Source organism: Misgurnus anguillicaudatus, chromosome 24 (assembly GCF_027580225.2).
Source record: "Misgurnus anguillicaudatus chromosome 24, ASM2758022v2, whole genome shotgun sequence".
Taxonomy (NCBI): domain Eukaryota; kingdom Metazoa; phylum Chordata; class Actinopteri; order Cypriniformes; family Cobitidae; genus Misgurnus; species Misgurnus anguillicaudatus.
Window position 1 is genome coordinate 35803347 of NC_073360.2, and position 20656 is coordinate 35824002.

The following is a 20656-nucleotide window of genomic DNA, read 5'->3' on the forward strand; positions in this document are numbered from 1 at the left end:
AGAGCTGCCAACTTCTGAGTTCAGCTTGGAGTGAGATTTTTTTTGGGGGGTGGGGGTTTGTGGTAATAATTTTTTATATAAGTCCTAACCATTTGCCAATTGATAATAGTGTGGATTTTAGCTATTTCTGTGTTAAATAGTTGGGAAAGACTGCGTTAAAATGGTTCACAATACAAATCGAATCATATTTTAGAAATTAAATTGAAATAAAAGCTTTTACTGAGTTGAAATGCCTGGGATTAGAGTCTTTACTATTATTTTATACACTTCTATTATGCTTTCCTTCTGATAAAAGTGCCAAAAAAGTTCAGTTAAAATCTAATGAATAGGCTACTGGTCTCTGTAAAATGTATAACTGCAGATAACAGCAGCTTTGATTCAGTTTATCCAATGAGAAAGAGAAGCGTAGAGGGACTGTCACAATCAAATAAACCAAATGAGTAGTTTAATATTAAACTAAAGCAACAGATAATGTGTATGTCAAGACCATATAATTATATTTCGTATATATTATTGTTTATAGATGTCAAATATCAATTGACACTTTTTGACGCTTGTACTGCTTGCAAACATGCACACGCGAGTGATGGTTGATTAAAATTGCTGTTTTCTGAGGGTATCTGCGTGCGTGGAATCCGGGCAGGTCTCTGCTTTTCATTCAGACCTTGACGCTTTGTGTGTTCGACTGGTGCGGAGCTGACTGATCGGCGTATGACATCAGAGTAACGCGAGAGCAAAGGTAAAGGCGGACCCTTTTGTAACATTTCGACTTGCTCTCGCGGTACTCTGATGTCCTCGCTGCCGAACTTCCTCCGCAGCGCCACATAAAGTGAAATGCTCTTTGACTCTTTGCAGCAAAGTACCAGCAACATGAGAAGGTGGCACGCAAAAGACAGTGAAGGTACGCTAAAATATAAAAGTGTCAGTACTGCGAGCACTGGTTTAGCTACTTACATCGTGAAAATGGATGTGTGGCGTGAGAATGGGGTCAATTGCGTGGGTCTCACGGTGAATGCGTAAGAGTTGGCAGCTATGAAATTTATGGTGTCACTGCAGCATTAAACAATAACATTCATGTAAAAATAATGTATTTATGCCACTTTTCTGTAATGGTAGGTGCATCATAGCAACACGAAATAACCATTTAATGACCCTAACGAACACAAACACGTACTTGTTCGGCTTGCCGTCCGTCTACAACATAGCACTTCCGCCGTCCATCATGGCGTCCATAATTCGCGCGAGTAGAGCGTGACGTCACGTGCAAAGGGTCTATATCAGTTGGACATATATTCTGTTATATCTGGCAGCATATGTTTTCAATATCATTAGAATATATAAATTTTTTTATAAAATGCATTATGGAGATCAGTTTTTATTTTCAAAATTATTATAATAATGATTTATTGAACTTTATGAAGCTAATACATTTTTATGTATTTTGTATTAATACAAGTTAATCAATTTAACCATTTTCAAAGTTTTTAAATTGTGATCTAAAAAGATTTCTAGTGGACAACATAGTATTACAGCCTTCATCTCTGAATGCAACTGATATAAATAGCTGATATTCATAAAACTTTACATGTTTACTCTGATTGTCTTGTCCATGTTAAGGAAGTTCTAAGAAATTCAAACTCTAAAACTGGTCTCCCTCTATAACTTAAAACTGGTCATTTTAAATGTAATTGCAGAAACTGACATTCTGTCATCACTTCATCATTTTTGTCCTTTACTCTGAAGGTTTGTGATACCATGCTCCAACACGCAATGGAAAGGTTCTCCTTCACAAACCACCTTGTTAGTGCCACCTTGCTGCAAGCAGATCGGTTTAAAGAGTACACACTGGCGTTTCCTGAAGATGCACTGAGTAAGACTTTGAAGGCCTACCCAGTGCTCAATGGGAGTAAGCTAAAGACAGAGCTTAATGTCATGTACCACAAGGAAGAGTTCAGAACCTGTTGTGGTGCTTTGGACCTACTCCAACTGTTTATGGAGAACAACCTTGCTGAAGTCTTTTCAGAGACTGTCACTCTTCTAAGGATCCTCATCACCACACCCATGACCACAGCAGAAGCTGAGAGGTGCTTCTCAACCTTGAAAAGAATTAAGACTTTTCTAAGAAATACCATGAACCAGGAGAGGCTGAATGCATTGGCCATGCTGTCAATGGAAAAGAGACTGGTGCAGGACATGACTGATTTTAACCAGAAAGTCATTGAGAAATTTGCAAGCCAGAAAGAAAGGAGAGCAAAATTTCTTTTTAAATAATGCTACAGTACTCCTAGCATGTGATTAGGCAACTTTACAGTTTGTGTGTTTTAAATTGAGTTCCATGTAGTTCCTTGTGTTTGTTTGAGTGAGTTCCTATAAGTTCGTTTGAGTGAGTTCCTATAAGTTCCTTTGAGTAAGTTCCTATAAGTTCCTTTGAGTGAGTTCCTTTAAGTTCCTTTCAGTAAGTTCCTATAAGTTCCTTTGAGTGAGTTCCTTTACGTTCCTTTGAGTGAGTTCCTTTAAGTTCCTTTAAATGAGTTCCTATAAGTTCCTTTCAGTAAGTTCCTATAAGTTCCTTTGAGTGAGTTCCTTTAAGTTCCTTTGAGTGAGTTCCTTTAAGTTCCTTTGAGTGAGTTCCTTTGAGTGAGTTCTTTTAAGTTCCTTTGAGTGAGTTCCCTTAAGTTCATTACTAAAAATAAACCCACATTTGTTCTCATATTCACTGATTCATGGTATATTTATTTTATGCTTTAACAGTTGACTTCAACAGTAACATTTTCAACATTTTAGCTAAGCCGTAATAATACAGTGCATCATAACATGATAAATGGCTATTTACAGTCTTGCATTAATAACATTTGATTTTCAGTTTGTTTGCGCCCCCCAAAAAATTTTAAGCACCAGCCGCCACTGGGATGGATGATGACTTTTGTGATGCGGTTGAAATAATAGCCCATCCGTGCATCTCTAATGCGTACATGTTGAAATACCTCTTTGTTTGTTCTGAATTTGCTCTGCTGCACTTTACCTTATTTAAGTGTACTGTATGAGATGTTTAAGCTGGGAGGTATGAATATATCCACACTGTTAATTGTATTATATTTGATTGATTAATCGCTGTGCTGTACTTCTGTGAGTGAGTGACTGAGTGAGTGAATGACTGACTGAGTGAGTGACAGAGTGATGCGTCCTAGAACTGCCACTGCCTGCTTATATGATGCTATGGCTCTGCAATCAAAAAATGTCATTATAATGGAGTTGAATGGGGCAAAAACAGCCACAAACAATAAATGAGGGAGAAAAAAAATTACATCTGATACTGCACAAAAACTAAAAATGCATCAAAGCCAATGTTTTTACTAATCTTTAATATGCCCAAGATTTTATATAAAAAAAATCTGTCATTTTGTGTGTTTTTCCCCACAAATCAGTTACATCACTTTTGAACTTGTCAATTAAAGAGTTAAAATCATTGCGTTTTTTGTAAATGTTTGGTAGTTTTGGTAGTTAGGGTTAAAGATCCAAAAAGACCAAGTCCCAAACAATAATCAATGATTCAGGCAATAACAGTTCCTACTTCACTTCTACTAGATGTTTGTGCCAAGTGTTGTGTTGTAAATATTATCCTAAATAAAATAAAAATACATAACATTTTCCTTGTTTACTGTTCAGTTGCTGTCTTTCAGATCCCTTATGGCACTTTCCATTACATAGTACCCCATGGTTTAGGTCAGGTCAGCTCACATCACTTTGGCTTGGTTAGCTTTTCCATCGAGTTTAGTAACACTTCGGAGTGGGAGGGATTATAGGCGTGTTGTTATATTTGCATTGCCTACATTGTTGGAATGCTATAAGTTCCCATACATTCATTTATTTCTCTGTCCGCAACTAAATTAAAATTGACCACGAAAAATAGATGTTTGCACATCGCGTTTTCAGTCGACGCGCTCCGCTGAGCCTCATTTAAGTTGCATTGTTTTCGCGTCACGTTTTGGTATCAGCCCGGGTTGCTTGGAACCCCAACCGAGGTGCTACTAAAAAAGTATTTGGTACTACGTACTGCACCCAGTGGAAAAGGCCCCTTAGTAAATGTCCCACAAACATTCATTTAACAAATCATCTTGCATTATTTATGTAAAATTATTCTTTTAACTGACCCGAATCATTGATGTCAGTCAGTTTCACTGTGTTTGTGTTCTTACTATTATGAAAGTAAACACTGAATATAAAGCTCCATTAAAGTCAAGTGCTGTTGTGTTGTTACACAGGCAGCTCCACTCACATCATTACTGACACAACAGGATTTTATTTTAGTCTGTTCCTGTGATGTGTTAAAATTCAGTTTTGGTGTTTCTGTTCGTTCATACTTTTGTAAACAATCATTCAGCAGTGAGATGAATCCTCTCACTTCACTTTCATCATCTGTCCAGTCTATCAGCTCTACAAAAACTGGTGCCACGCAGACAAAGTCGAACAAATTAGTTTTTTGCCGTGTAAATAGCTTTAATCTTACCTCAGTTGTGAGATGTATGGCAGACACTGAATGAATCCTCTCACTTCACTCTCATCATCTGTGCAGTCTATCAGCTCTACTGGTTTCTTCTCTGTTTGGAGTTTCAGCACTTCTAGGAGGATGGAGGTCTTTCTCTCTGAGAGGTTTATGATCCAGACTGCAGGAGATGACTGATAAATTGACTGTAATGCTGGTAGGAGACTCCTGCCTGTTTGACTCTCATAGTCCTTTACATGTGAAAACAGGTCCAGCAAGAAATCACACTGTTTGGTCCGATATGAATTATCAGGATAAGTGTAATTTGTACTGCAAGGAAAATGTGTGTAGCTGCATGCACATGTTAACAGTTTGATGTAACTCTCTCCTGTAGCTGAAACAGACTGTATTGATGCAACACTTAAATTCAGCAGACAAAGCAGAGCTGACCTTTTCCTCTCTCCTTCCTCCAAAACATCTTTATAAAACCTAAGGAAACATAAATACAAAATCGCTCAATTAAATATCAGTTTCTAGGCATTCCACTCTTCTCTTCTTATCACTTATATGTTCAGTTGTTACACATGATTTTAAAGGATGCTACCCAAACTGCATCAACATTGCTTTTCAAGCAGGGAAAAACACATGCAGAAATAAGAGACACAGGTCAGGCTTTTATAAGATAATGGATAATATTTTAGCTTGTTTTTCACAAAATTTATCTGTATGCCTCTAGGACATTTATATTGCAGCTTGTGCTAAATTATTTATGAAGCTTTTTGTCTATTTTAAGCTTGAGAAGCGGAAGAGGTGTCAAGTAACGAAGTACAAATACTTTGTTACCTTACATAAGTAGATTTTGGGTATCTATACTTTACTGGAGTTATTATTTTTTTTATTGGAGTAATTATATGTACTTTTTTAATCCTTACATTTTAAAAATAGCATCATTACTCCTATTTTATTTAGACCCTATTGTATTGGTTAGTTTTCTTATAATAACAATTATTATTATTATTATTAGTTATTCTTCTTCTTCCGCCATTGCGGTCTATGGCAGCCCATACAACCGTACGTAGGAAAGTTATGAAATTTAGCACACTGATAAAGGACACTTCAATGTCCCCACAGCAAATTTGGAGTCTCTATGTCTAACCCGCTAGCGCCACCAACAGTCCAAAGTTGCACTTGTGTTTTTGCTTATAACTTCTGATCCGTAAGTCCTAGAAACAAAATTCTTGCTTCCTCTGATTCCTTGGCTCAAGACGATTCGATTAGACCCATCATGAAAATTTTAAATGATGAAAATATTAATATAACGCCAATAGAACATTTGTTCAGAAGGTAAAGTAATGTTCTTCCTATGGTGTTTTCGAGTCGATCGGAATAACGCTCGCGGAGATATTCGCACATGTTTTTTAAGTGGTATCGTTGGACTCGGCGACTACTCAGGACTCCTAAAAATCAAGTCCCGTCAAAATACGTTGATCGCAGCCAAAGTTATAGGTGTATAAAACATTCGTATTGACCCCGGTATTGCTGCTTGCAGCTATATTTTGTCTTGTTTTCATTCCGGCTTGTCATCGTTAAAAAACTATCCAGATAAATTGCACAATCCAGAATGAGTTTGATTGTGGTTGGATGATAAGTATAAGCATATACCATTCCAACACCCTGTTGGTTTGTACGCGATCCATCGCACCTGCACGTGACACAAATCACATCACGCTCCGGCAAGGAGGAGAAAGCCAGTGTTGGGGTCGTTACTCAAAAAAAATTATTTCTTAAAAGTTATTATTTCTTCTCTACTGGCTCATTTAATGGGCATATATACGGCTGAAGCAGGAAGCCTTATGCATCCCAAATTTTTCAACATTAGCAACTTAACAACCATTATAGTCATTATGGCCTTTAGAAAAAATTATTTTGGGGTAAAACACATAGGTCCCTGTGACGTGGCCTAAGCTTTTGTCCTTAATGGCATTTTTTCCTTACATTATTTTTACTTTTATACTTTAAGTAGCTTTGAAACCAGTATTTTTACACTTTTACTTGAGTAAAAAGCATGAGTTGAAACTTTAACTTCTACAGAAGTCTTTTAAAACCCTAGTATCTATACTTCTTCCTAAGTAACGAATGTGAGTACTTTGACACCAGTGAGAAGCGGTCACAATCTACTTCCATTGAAAAACTAAAAACCTAACTAGTTTTTAAAATTTCTGTTTTGGTTCCAAAGACCACACCTTTGGGGGTTTCAACAACATGTGGATTGCTATTTTGGATAAACTCACAAGACGTGTAACAGAACAATGTTCTACAAGTTCATCTACCTAGCAAAATGTAGCCAGTTTCTGTGCCAGAAGGAATCTTACCTCAGTTGGGAAATGTAGGGCAGACATGGGAGAAATTCACTTAGATCATCGTCTTCATCTGACCAACGTTTCAGCTCTACTGGGTTCATCCTTGTTTGAAGTTTCAGAACTTCTTGGAGGATAAAGCTTTTTCTCTGTGAAATGTCTACATACCAGACTGCAGGAGGTGAGTGATAAATTGGCTGTAATGCTGGTAGAACACTTTGGCCTGTTAGAGTCTCATAGTCCTTCACTACTGAGTAAATGTCAAGCAAGAAATCAGATTTTTCATAATTAACAGATGACAGTAGCTTGTCCGTTATTTTCGTTATGGATTCTTTTTGGCAAAGAGCAGCTTGGAGGCAATGATTCAGCACAAACACCCTCTTTCTATTCTCCCACTCCTGAAAGCTTCCCTTGTCTGGTGGACTAAACCTACAAAAACAAAGATGCTGATAAGTTCTGTTTAATAACAGCGATTAGGGTGCTCTCCAAAATCCATATAATACAAAACTGTAATCATGCAGCTGCAGTGCTTATACTTTACTTTATTGTCTGTTCCTGAGAACAAAAATTCATCTCTGACACTGGCATTACATAACACAATGTAACAAACAATACAAAAGTCCACAACACATTTAAACAACATAATAAACGTATATGATACAGCACATGCTTATATACTTTACAGAATTGGATATAAAGTACCCAATAAAAAATAAAAAATATTTAAGACAGTCACAGCTAATGGAATAAATTATCTCTTAGACATTCCTTTTTTTGCCATCATCACACGTAATCCCCGCCACGAACAGAGGACCTCAAAGCAAAAATGGAAATAATGTTTTGTATTAATAACAAAATGAGACACTGCATACAAGCAGTCAAACAGTATTGTGTTCTAAGAATAAGTATGTTTTAAATACCATTATCATTAAGTTTGCTGATTTGTTAAATGTACATAAATGTATGTAAATAATTTAAACAAATTCTGTGTTACCATGTCACCAAGGCTGTTTGGTAATGTAATATTATTGGTAACTGATTTAGGGCCCTTTCATACACCCGGCACAATGCAGCGCAATGCACAACGGAAGTGTCTTTTGCTAGTTTCTACTCGCCGCATTTATCATTTTCACGCGTTTAAATAGCAAATGCATTTGCGCCCAATTTTGCACCCATAGGTGTGCTGGTCTGAAAATTAGGTGTGTTTAAGCGCATTTTTGGCACATTGCTATTTTGAGGCAACTAAAATAGACTACATCATTGACCAACTAAAACCTGGTCTAAAGTTTAAATTCAATGGCACGATATTATTTTTCTTATTTAATGAGCGCATTAGTAATATGCGCCTATAAACGGGACAACGCGGGTTTGCTTATCACACACATGGATGCGCAGCAGCACAAAAACTTTTTGAAATATGAAAAATCAAAGGATTAAAATGTTAAAGATTATTATTGAGTCTCTTGGACATAAATAAGGACCAATTACAGACGTTAGAAGGCATAAAGAGCAGCTTCACCTGTAGCCTGATAAGTAAATAAATGCTTTGCTTTAAAGATACACTTTGTAAAATGCGCCGAAAGATGGCGCCAGATCAAACAAAAACAATGATGTTGTTTACTGACGCTCTGGAGCAGCGGGGAATTATGGGATTTGTAGTCTTTAACTTTAGCCATCAATCAGACGAGAACGAGAAATCACGATGGATAAGGTAATCAAGTCTTATAAATGTTGCGTTTGATGACATCGTTTATTTCATTATGTAAGTTTATATGTGATGTTCAAAACGAAAGTGTATTGATATTACAGTATTAGTCCAAATTCGATGGTAAACACAGCTCAGAATTAAGTTTTCAACTTACAATGATTTTTCACATAATGTATTGACAGTACAAATCTTATTGTGAAGTGTCTTAAAATGACCATTTATATTGCTGTACAATACCTTTTGATGTGCATATCGTCCGCGGGAAGACGCGCTGATTACAGTCTACACACTAATGTTGTGATCAATATAATAGCATACGTTTTTTGAAGGGTTACGAATCAAAACAACTCACCCATCGCGTAAAACACAAGCAGGATCAGAATCTCACAATACCTTTGATGTGCATATCGTCCGCGGGAAGACGCGCTGATTACAGTAATGTTGTGATCAATATAATAGCATACGTTTTTTGAAGGGTTACGAATCAAAACAACTCACCCATCGCGTAAAACACAAGCAGGATCAGAATCTCGGTCTAGTTAAATGTTGTCGTGAAGCTCTCTCTATCCAGATAATGCAACACCAAATTGATCCTCCCTCGTTTTGTTCCAAACTCTTCTTGGGTCGTTTGGTTGGCCTGTACGCTTACAGGAGCTGACACAACCAGCGGCAGACGGTACAGAGATATCCATAAGTCCATAAGCAAGCGCGCCGCGTAGCCCGACAGGCGCTATCCCATAGTTCCGCATTTGTCCACAACACTGGCTGCGTCCGAAAACTCAAGGCAGTGAGGACTGTGAGGACTTGTGGCCTCGCTGCCTCATGAGGACATGACTTCGGACTCGGAGGCCTGAAGGCCGCTCAGAGAAAGGCTTTCCGACGCACTTCAAAGGCAGCGTGTTTGAAATAAAAACAGAGAGCGCCTTTGTGATAACTAATCACATATTTGAAAACTAAAATACTAATTTCTCGCTAGAAATGAAATTAAAATGCTTAAAAAGCGAAAATATAAGTTTATGTTCACTAAATTTGTGCTCCAGCCGCTTCCTTGGCCGCCATTTTATTTTTTCGAGCTAGACCAGTGTTCTCATGTGGGTTACGTCAGTAAAGGCGGTGACAAAGGGTCACATGGATATTAACGTCATTGACAGGAGACTGCACTGCCCCGTGTCAATGTTTTGAATGGAAATTTTCTCACGATTTACAGGTAGTAGAAAACATTACAGATATTGATAGTAATCAGCTGGACCAAATATATAACACTGGCCTAGTGGTTTTTGGAGATTTTACTGCAAATATCTTACAAATTGCACCTTTAATCAAATGCAAATATTGCATATATATTTTTTTTAAATGCTACCCACGGATTTATTGTATATGATGACTTTGTACCTGTGGATATGTTTTTAAGTAATGCTTTTTTATGGCCAATTCACACTGGTCAGACAACTGCCAACTCCAACAGACACCCACATTCTAAAGTCTCATTTACTTTGATCCAATAACTGCTAACAGGGGTTTCACACAGACCCAATGGAGTCTGTCTGACCAGTGTGAATTGGCCTTAAAGCACTCACTGTGCTGTCTGAGTGCTGAAGGCTCCAAACGTTTGTAAATTCTTTATCTCCTGTTTGTTACAAATAAAGTATTTTTAGAGTACAAACCTTTTCTTGCATTTTTGTAAATTATTTTTTGAGATTACACAGATCATCTAGGCTGTCCATACATTTACAGCAATTAAAAGCCTGCTAATTTTACTTCCATGACTATAAGAAAACAACTTTTAAAGGTTTAATAAAAAAAAAACAATTTCAATTGTGGATTTGAATATAAATGAAAACAACACAATTTTTAAATATTAATCTTAAACTGGTGGTCTTCTTCCTCCGCTTAGTTTTTCAGTTTACAAATTCTGCCATCTAAATAGGAAATTGGCATGGCTTTTAAAGGGATGAGAGTTGAGACTCTCATTGGTTTATTGCACGTTACGCTGAAAACACACCCATTACTCATTACGAGAATAGTAACAACCCTTTTAGACTGTGCGCTTGGCGCACAAAACATATTTCCGTCTTTAAATTAGCAAAATTGGATTTGGACATGCCCGTTTAGACCGTGCGCTTTAGATAATTAAAATAGGGCCCTTAAACTGTTTGTGTGACTGTCAGACAGATGGCAGATTCCAAGTCAAAGACAGTTGCAGATCATTAACATTAAATCAGACAGAATGAAAACTATAATTTTAATAATTTCTTATCTACAGTCACAGCACCAAGAGGGGACAAAAAGGGCCAAGCTCTGGAGCAATAAGCTTGGCCCACCCCAGCCAAATGCCCAAAAGCATTCAAACAGATTCAGTGCGCCTGAAACCCCAATAAGGTTCTTTACTTGAACCGTGTTGTTTTACAGATGGAAGTGCTACAATAAACACACACATAGGCACACTGGGCTTGGCTCGAGCCCCCACCCAAATGGCCAAGCACATGCTCAATTAATTTTAACAAAAAATGTTTTTGAAATTTGTGAGACTCTCTGATTGGTGGATCTCACCAAATCCCCAAAAAATTAATCTGTGCCTATGAACACGCATGTTTGTTAAGAAACAAATATCTGATCCTCGTTTACATTTTTATATTTCTGGTCATATATCATCAAAAAGTTGATTCCATTCAAAAAGTAAAACTTGTATATTTTATTCATTCGTTACACACAGACTGATATATTTCAAATGTTTATTTCTTTTAATTTTGATGATTATAACTGACATCTAAGGAAAATCCCAAAAATGTTTCATTGAATTTAATCAATTTTTTTAAGGTAAGTGGTTGCAATCAATTTATTTAAGCTACATTTAAACAAAAGTTTTATATTTTATTTTACTTTACTAATCTTTTTTGTTTAAATGTAGCTTAAATAAATTGATTGCAACGACTTACCTTAAAAAAATGATTAAATTCAATTAATCATTTTTTTTCAGTGTATATCAGAAAATTAGAATACTGCGAAACAGTTCAATTTTAAAAACACCTGGTGCCAAACTCTAATTAACTCAAAACACCTGCAAAGACATTTACTGTAAATGATCTCTCAGTCTAGTTCTGTAGGCTACGCAATCATTAAGGAAGGCTGCTGACTTGACAGTTGTCCAAAAGATGACCATTGACACCTTGCACAAGGAGGGCAAGACAAAAGTGTACAAGCAATAGGGATAACCGCACCCTGGAGAGGATTGTGAAACAAAACTCATTCAAAAATGTGGGGGAGATTCAGAAAGAGTGAACTGCAGCTGTAGCCAGTGCTTCAAGAACCACTAGGCACAAAACGTGGGTTTCAGCTGTCGCATTCCTTGTGTCAAGCCACTCTTGAACAACAGACAGCGTCCAAAGCGTCTCGCCTTCAAAAAGGACTGGACTTCTGCTGAGTGGTCCAAAGTTATGTTCTCTGATGAAAGTAAATTTTGCATTTCCTTTGGAAATCAAGATCCCAGAGTCTGGAGGAAGAGAGGCACACAATCCATGTTGCTTGAGGTCCAGTGTTTCCACAGTCAGTAATGGGGGCCATGTCATCTGCTGGTGTTGGTCCATTGTGTTGTCTTAAGTCCAAGGTCAAAGCAGCCGCATACCAGGAAGTTTAAGAGCACTTAATGCTTCCTACTGCTGACCAACATTATGAAGATTTCAATGTCCAACAGGACTTGGGACCTGAAAGCTACCAGTACCAAAGCCACCAGTACCTGGTTTAAGGGCCATGGTATCCCTGTTTTTAATTGGCCAGCAAACTCCCTGACCTTAACCCCATAAAAATCTATGGGTTATTGTGAAGAGGAAGATGCAATATGCCAGACCCAACAATGCAGAAGAGCTGAAGGCCACTATCAGAGCAATCTGGGCTCTCATAACACCTGAGCATTGCCACAGATTGATCGACTCCATGCCACGCCACATTGCTGCAGTAATTCAGGAAAAAAAGAAGCCCCATGTTCATACTTTTACAGTTGGCCCAGATTTCTAAAAATCCTTTCTTTGTTTTGGTCTTAAGTAATATTAAAATTTTCTAAGATACTGAATTTGGGATTTTTTCTTGTCAGTTATAATCATCGAAATCAAAAGAATGAACATTTGAAATATATCAGTCTGTGTGTAATGAATGAATATAATATACAAGTTTCACCTTTTGAATAAAATTAATCAACTTTTTGAGTGCATATTTAATGGGTTTTGACTGTGATGCGTTAACATTTATTTCAATACCGTGTCTGTCAATATATCTGGAAATGCTGGTCAAGCCTTTGAAAAATTGTACATTGAATTAATAATAATAATAGTCATCTACAGCTAGATCAAGTCAAAACTCTCTTACCTCAGTTGTGAGATGTATGGCAGACACTGGATGAATCCTCTCACTTCACTCTCATCATCTGTCCAGTCTATCAGCTCTACTGGTTTCTTCTCTGTTTGGAGTTTCAGCACTTCTAGGAGGATGGAGGTCTTTCTCTCTGAGAGGTTTATGATCCAGACTGCAGGAGATGACTGATAAATTGACTGTAATGCTGGTAGGACACTCCTGCCTGTTTGACTCTCATAGTCCTTCACATGCGAGTACAGATCCAGCAGAAAATCACACTGGCCAATATGATTATTATTATTTTCATCACAGGGGAAAGATGTGTAGCTGCACACAGATGTTAAAAGTTTACAGAGGTTTTCTGTAGACGAACCCCATTCTATTGCTGTGACAGTCATTTTCAACAAAAACTTAATAGCTGATATCTTCTCCTTTTCAAAGTATAAAACATCTTTATAAAAGCTGAAAAAAGACAAAATGATAAAATGTTAGAATTTGTCATGTTATGTTTTAATTCTCAAGCCATTTGATTCAGAAGTATTTAAACATTTTCATTTTACTTAAATTTACCACCTGAATCAAAGTTGCATTCATTTTGTACTGAAAAAGCTTTACAAAAAAGAAAGATTGAAAAAATGTTAAAAAAAGCTTTCACAAAGAAAGAAACAGCACGTTTGATAAATATTTATAATTATGTATAGTATATTATAACGGTTAGTTCCAATCCTTAATTCTGATTGGTCAATAGGTGTGCTTTATTCACGATAAAACACTGCTATGACCGCTTCACCCAACAGTTCTATTTAATATCACTGCGCCCTTAACAACACCCTTAGCAACACATAAACATATAATGAGACAAAGTTTGAGAACAGTTTGTTGTTTTTATTTGAGCTTTCATGTTATTGTTCGCAGTCAGGGACTATTGTCAGGGACGCTTCGCGTCGTGCCTAACAACGCCCTTCAGCCGTTACTTATTCACGATACAGCACAGCCTCTCGTACCTTATTGCTTACGTATAGTATGTCATATTCAGCCTCAGTGGCAGCTCGCGATTGCTCATTTGAGGGGCGCAAATTCAAAATAAGTGTTCGGACTGTCATGTGTGTTCCTTGCGTTTTCAAAATATGTGTTTGTTGCGTCATGTTAACCATGTGCATCATGTGTTTGTCAAAATAAGTGCCTGCTGCACACGGTCAAAACTGTTTATGATAAGAGAGACGCTCACGTTCACAAAATACACGCAAGACACTCCCTTAACAGTAAAATCTGATTACGCATGAGATTATATGAGTATCCGGCAAACGCGAGGGTCTCTTTTATCATAAACCCTTTAGACGCGTCTGCAGCAGGCAGTGCAGGGAAGCACTGGTCTGATCTATTTTACAGTCCTCTGAAAAGACAAAGTTAACAATGTAACACTGTACTGCATGATTTGAAACGATTACACTGTAACATTGTATGGTTTGAATGATTTACTGAATTCTCCACACAACAAGGTGTATACACGTGACAAAACTCACATATATGATTACATACATTTTTGTTGAACTACTTTTGTTTTCCACAGCATCGTTATCGTACACAACTCTAGGAATAAATCTACAAATAATAATGTATACTGGTTGTGATCCTAAAGCGCTAGGTTTCAACAAAGTAGGAACAGATACATCTTTTAGAAGCAAACGTTGTACAAATCCAGCCTTGACCTCTCCATGCATGGTTTAAGGAAGCAGTGATCACAGAAATTATGGGAGCAGAATTTCTGGTTACAATGCGAAGGACTTGCATTGCAACTGTTTATTGCATAAGCTGTAACCAATATTTCACTTCTATTTCCTGGAATTACATTCGCCGTGCGTTTCCCAGAAAATAATTGCACACCTCAAAACGTTCATCAGCCAATCACATTCAAGCATGCAGCGGATCTGTAGTATAAACTTGTTTAATGCGCATAGATCTGTACCTCAGTTGTGAGATGTATGGGAGACACTGTATGAATCCTCTCACTTCACTCTCATCATCTGTGCAGTCTCTCAGCTCTACTGGTTTCTTCTCTGTTTGGAGTTTCAGCACTTCTAGGAGGATGGAGGTCTTTCTCTCTGAGAGGTTTATGATCCAGACTGTAGGTGACTGATAAATTGACTGTAATGCTGGTAGGAGACTCCTGCCTGTTTGACACTCATAGTCCTTTACATGCGAGCATAAATCCAGCAAGAAATCACATATCCCATCATGAACAGATGAAAGCAGTGAATACAAATATGTCTCTAGAGTTTCCTTTTGGCAAAGGGCTGCTTGCAAACACATATTTAGCAGATATAATCTCTTTCTTTTTTCCCAGTCTTTAAATGATTCTTCCTGATTCTGTGGTGGGGAAACTCTAAAGATAAGAAATACATTAGAAATTTCAGTGAAGTTAAATTTAAAATGATTTAATGTTTTTGGTTTTGTAAAATAGTTAATAAGAAATTAAAAACAGACAATGTTTAAGAATCACGGTTAATCCAAACAGAGTTTATGACATCCTTCTATATATGACAGTTAATGCATCACCTCAGTTGTGAGATGTATGGCAGACACTGGATGAATCCTCTCACTTCACTCTCATCATCTGTCCAGTCTCTCAGCTCTACTGGTTTCTTCTCTGTTTGGAGTTTCAGCACTTCTAGGAGGATGGAGGTCTTTCTCTTTGAGAGGTTTATGATCCAGACTTCAGGAGATGACTGATAAATTGACTGTAATGCTGGTAGGACACTCCTGCCTGTTTGACTCTCATAGTCCTTCACATATGAGCATAAATCCAGCAAGAAATCACACTGATCAATATACTTGTTATCATCACAGTACTCCTCATTAAAGGGGAAAGTTGTGTAGTTGCACACATATGTTAATAGTTCAGTGTATTTCTTCTCTGTATTTGTGTCAAACTCTGATGCTGCAACACTCAGATTCACCAGAAACTGAAAAGCTGCCATTTTCCCCTTTCTGTCAAACACACTCTTGTCTAATCTGAGAAGACAGATATGGAACCATAATTAGATTTACTTAAGTAAATAAAATAAAAAGTCATTTGTTTCTTATTGTAAGGCTAATTTTAGACACTGACACCAAATGACTGAATTCACAGGGAACCATTTCCTAAAAACATTAAATTCCTGTTGAATTAACAACTGAAACCTTTCTCAAAGAATTCACACATAAGGGTGTGACAGTTATTATATAACTGTGAGATCGCTGGTTATAGTTGAACTCTACAACCGCCAAAAGCATGTTATTAAAATATATTTTTTTAAATTTATCATAGAGAATGTTTAAATACTGATTAAAAACAATTTTTAACAGTCTGTGTTATTAAAGGCGCTCTAAGCGATTATGTGTGATGTCACTTCTTGTTGACGTTCGAAGTGTTTTCAAACAAAACGGAGCGTAGCTAACTCCTCCTCTCCCCCTCCCTTCCGTGCTTTCTGAACGAGTCATGAACACGCCCAACCCCCACTCCCAAATCTTTCTTGTCGTTTACTGGCTGGAACACTTTGTTATGTTTCGTGGTGGTAGGTTTGACCACTTTGTTTTTGATGCTGTATGGGCTGTCTACAGAGATCGCGTTTTTTACAGTGTGTTCAGAGGACAGGCAGCTAGCAGATAGTGAGGAGATGTTTACTGTATGAAACAAAAAAAATTTATGGCTTAAAACGTGTGAATTCTCTTACAGTAGAGCACCTTTATTGGTCTACATCTTTTCCAACTGTATTTGATTCTTTGGAAAACAGCATAAGATGTGCAGATGACTCATAAACATGGATAATATATAAGGTCAATTTACCGCTCGCAAAGACCTGACTGCCTTAGTTACTGTTGCTATGTCCGACAAGATACACCGCTCTCACACCCCACCATGTTCTCACAGAGTGAAAAATACATTGCAGAGAGGACACTGACAACGCATTGACAGACACGACAGACCAGGTTAATTTTCGGTTACTATTGATATTAAACATTTTAAACAAAGTCTGACCTTTCAAATCATCTCTTCCTTCCAGTTAATTTATAGCATCAAATAAACATGAATGACCATAAGAAGGAATGTTGTGGTTTTAACCACAGAAAGGCGTCAGTACACTCCGCTTTTTAAGTTCAAATCCTCCCATGTTAATCTACTAACTCTCCTGACTGCTTTGGATGGCAAAGAAGTATGATTGGTCAGATCACCTGTCAATCAAGCTCCCTGCAAAGGGTCCAATGTTTTAAAGGAAGGGTTATAGGGAGATGCTTCCTAATCTAAAGAAGGGTGGGGGTCGTGTTGGGGGATAGCAGTGAAAGCACATTTACTGTTAGTTGTCATGCAGGTAAAATCGATGATTTACAGTGGCCAATGTTGCCAGACCTGTCAGAACCCGTAAGATGGCCGGTGTGGGCTGATACGACATCGGTAATTAAATGAATGAGTTCAATGTAAACATGAGTAAATAGAATGATCAAAGGTTTATCCAAATTCTACAATCACATCAATTTGATTCATCTTTACGTACAACGAGATTTTATCTTTTGGAGTCAGATAAAACAACCTAAATTACGTAATGTTAAACGTCATCATTGGTATTAAGCACTGGAAAAGACGGAACCTGAGGAACCTTCACCATGCCAGTTGGTTTCCCCCATTGGGCCAGACGGATGGATATATATATATATATATTCTTTTTCCCTTTCATTATTGAATTCAATCTTAAGTTTAAGCATGCATTTCTTTCATGAAAACAATTAAACAAAGATATCATGTTGTGGGATTTTACACAGAATATTAACCTCAGTTGTGAGATGTATGGCAGACACTGAATGAATCCTCTCACTTCACTCTCATCATCTGTGCAGTCTATCAGCTCTACTGGTTTCTTCTCTGTTTGCAGTTTCAGCACTTCTAGGAGGATGGAGGTCTTTCTCTCTGAGAGGTTTATGATCCAGACTTCAGGAGATGACTGATAAATTGACTGTAATCTTGGTAGGACACTCCTACCAGTTTGGCTCTCATAGCCCTTCACATGTGAGCACAGATCAAGCAGGAAATTACATTCACCAAAGTCCTCAAGAGACATCAGTGTTTCCATAGTTGTCTCTATGGTGCCTGAGGGCTCTGTGAGGGCTAATTGCAGACACACATTCAATAGGAACAACCTCTTTTGTTTTTTCCATTTCTTACAAGACTTCCTTTCTGAGGGAATGAAGCTACACAAACATAAAAATTATAGGTCTATTACAATTAGCATGTACAACTAGCTTGATGTGACAGAAATATAAAATCAAATTTTAACCTCAGTTGTGAGATGTATGGCAGACACTGGATGAATCCTCTCACTTCAGTCTCATCATCTGTCCAGTCTATCAGCTCTACTGGTTTCTTCTTCTCTGTTTGGAGTTTCAGCACTTCTAGGAGGATGGAGGTCTTTCTCTCTGAGAGGTTTATGATCCAGACTAAATAAAATATTAGAATTAGGCATAACTTAAGCAAACAAAGAGTAAATTCTTAGTGTCAGTTTTATTATTTCAGATGTATCTCACCATCCACAGGTACACATGTTTCCTCACTAGGTTTGCTGGTGATGTCCTCATAGACAGCAGATACTCTGACACTATAGCAGGTGCTGTGAGGTACAGTTAAAGTACATTCACACTGAGGTCCTTGTGTTAATACTGATGACCAGCCCTCCAGTCCTGCTTCTCTATACTCAACCATATACTGCAGAACTGGACAATCTTCATCTGCTTCAGCTTTTAACCAGGTTAGTCTGAGAGTATCTCTGCTCAGTTTAGTAACAGAGGGTCGTCCTGGCCTCGTTACAGAAGATGTTTGAAAGTAAATAAACCAGCTGAAGCTGCTCATACTGTTGTTGTCACAAACTGCATATCTGAGCTGATATTCTGTGTCTGGTTTTAAACTAGAAATAACACACTCTTCTTTAAAAGTGTGATTGTAAACTGTTATCTGCTTCCAAGTGTTGTTATTCATCCCATCATCTCCCACAACTCTGTACTCCACCACAAATCTCTCAATGCTTTTTTTCTGCGAATGATTCCACTTCACAGACACACTGTTGTGTTTTATTTGAGTTATCTGAGCAAGATCTGGTTTCACTCCAAACTTCATGTTTCTGCTCACAATCATCCCAGCATAATAAAACTGCACAGTGAATTCAGGAAATTCACCATCAGGTGCAGATGCAGCAATGAATCTGGTTTGTTCTGTATCTTCATTTGCCTCTTTAGCAGCAATATACAACTGTAAATCAATGAGCACTTTCTGGTTAATTTTAAAAGGTTTGGACTGAAGGGAATCTGTTGGTGTAATGTGATCAGATTCAATATGGTGCTTCAGAGCAGTGAGGAATGAATCTTCATCATCTGGTGAGGTAAGAGTGAAACACATCACTCGGTTAATCTGTGGGTCATTTATGATCTGATGTAACTCTGACTGGGATTTCACAACAGTGATGTCTGCAGCTTTACAGTCATTTAAAATCTTCAGTTCAGTTTCTTTATTCTCCAGCCACTGGTTTATGTTATCTGCACTGAATGGTGATCGGTCGTGTCTCTCTAGTAGATGTTGAAGTTTCTTCTCACCTTCCTCTTCTTCAGCAATCTCTTCGATACCTCTCTGACAATCTGCTTTGTATTTCTGAAGAAGCTCTGAAAAATCCACTAATTTATCTTTCAAAGCAGGAAACCAAATAACAACACTTAGATTATCTGGGCTTGTAATAAAATCCTGACATTTCCTGATCTGTTTATTTAATTGTTTGAGGATGTTGTCAGCTCTTTGCATCAAACTTTCATTGACTCCACTAAGAGCAGCACACGCTGAGGTCCTCTCCAGTTTCTTCAGAGGGTAAAGCCAAACCTTCAGAGGAACAGCTTTCTCACCTTGAGATCCAAGCAGTTCTGGCAGAGACCCATAGATCTTCACTGCCTCATCAAAAGACACTGGACTCTTCCAGTCACCCACATCAATGTAGAGACTACAGTTATATAACAAGCTCATAGCTTTTTCATTGTCATTTAGGCTTGAACTTATGTGACTTGCACAAAAAGAAGAGGACATCTTCTTGATTACATCTTTCATTTCTGCAGTTTTCTTTGAATTATTCAACCAATGATCAAACACAAAGAAGGCTTGAGCTCCGTAGCTCACAGCTATGATCACATGTGTAGCTGTGGTTGTATTAATGACTGATGGAGAAACTCCTTCATGTAACAGTGTTTGACTGATCATGTCCAGTCTGGTGGTGGTTTTATAGTGCAGTGTAACTCTGTCCTGATGCTCAGACTGAATTGGGTGATTCAGAAAAGCTGCAGCTCCATTTACTTCACCATTAAGAGCTTTTGTTCTTGACACAGGAGATATTTCAAGAGCTCTGAATCTGTCCTGTAGAGAGTTGCCTTCCAGAATCTTCACATCAGTTTGAGGTCGAGGCAGAGACACTCTCATAGAGGCAATCGTGCTGTTACTCCACAGAAAAGAAGCTGAAAAACAGAAATTTACCCCAAATACTTTTTTTTAGAAAGACATTTATTTGGCATAAAAATTTTATTTTACTGAAAAAAAAAACATATTGCTCTTCTTAAGTAATACTACTGCCCTATTACCAAACAACATTCAGAAAAAGTTCTTACTTTGACTGTGATAGTCATTTTCAGGACCATACAACATTCCAAGGCACAAGGGGTGACCAAGAGCAGACACTTCAATAATGTCTGAGGGTAAATCTGAAA

At 37.6% G+C, this 20656-nt stretch overlaps 1 protein-coding gene across 1 annotated transcript; it reads right to left on the bottom strand.

Annotated features, from left to right (window-relative positions):
* Positions 1 to 4503: 4503 nt before the first annotated feature.
* Positions 4504 to 20653, bottom strand: LOC129438506 (uncharacterized). Its single transcript, XM_073863386.1, has 9 exons — positions 20558 to 20653; positions 18449 to 20407; positions 18202 to 18361; positions 17699 to 18115; positions 15449 to 15904; positions 14859 to 15275; positions 12908 to 13354; positions 6856 to 7269; positions 4504 to 4972 (listed from the first exon to the last, which is right to left on the bottom strand). The coding sequence occupies exons 1-9, from the start codon at positions 20592 to 20594 to the stop codon at positions 4504 to 4506; spliced, it is 4776 nt and encodes a 1591-aa protein (XP_073719487.1). The 5' UTR covers positions 20595 to 20653.
* Positions 20654 to 20656: the final 3 nt, after the last annotated feature.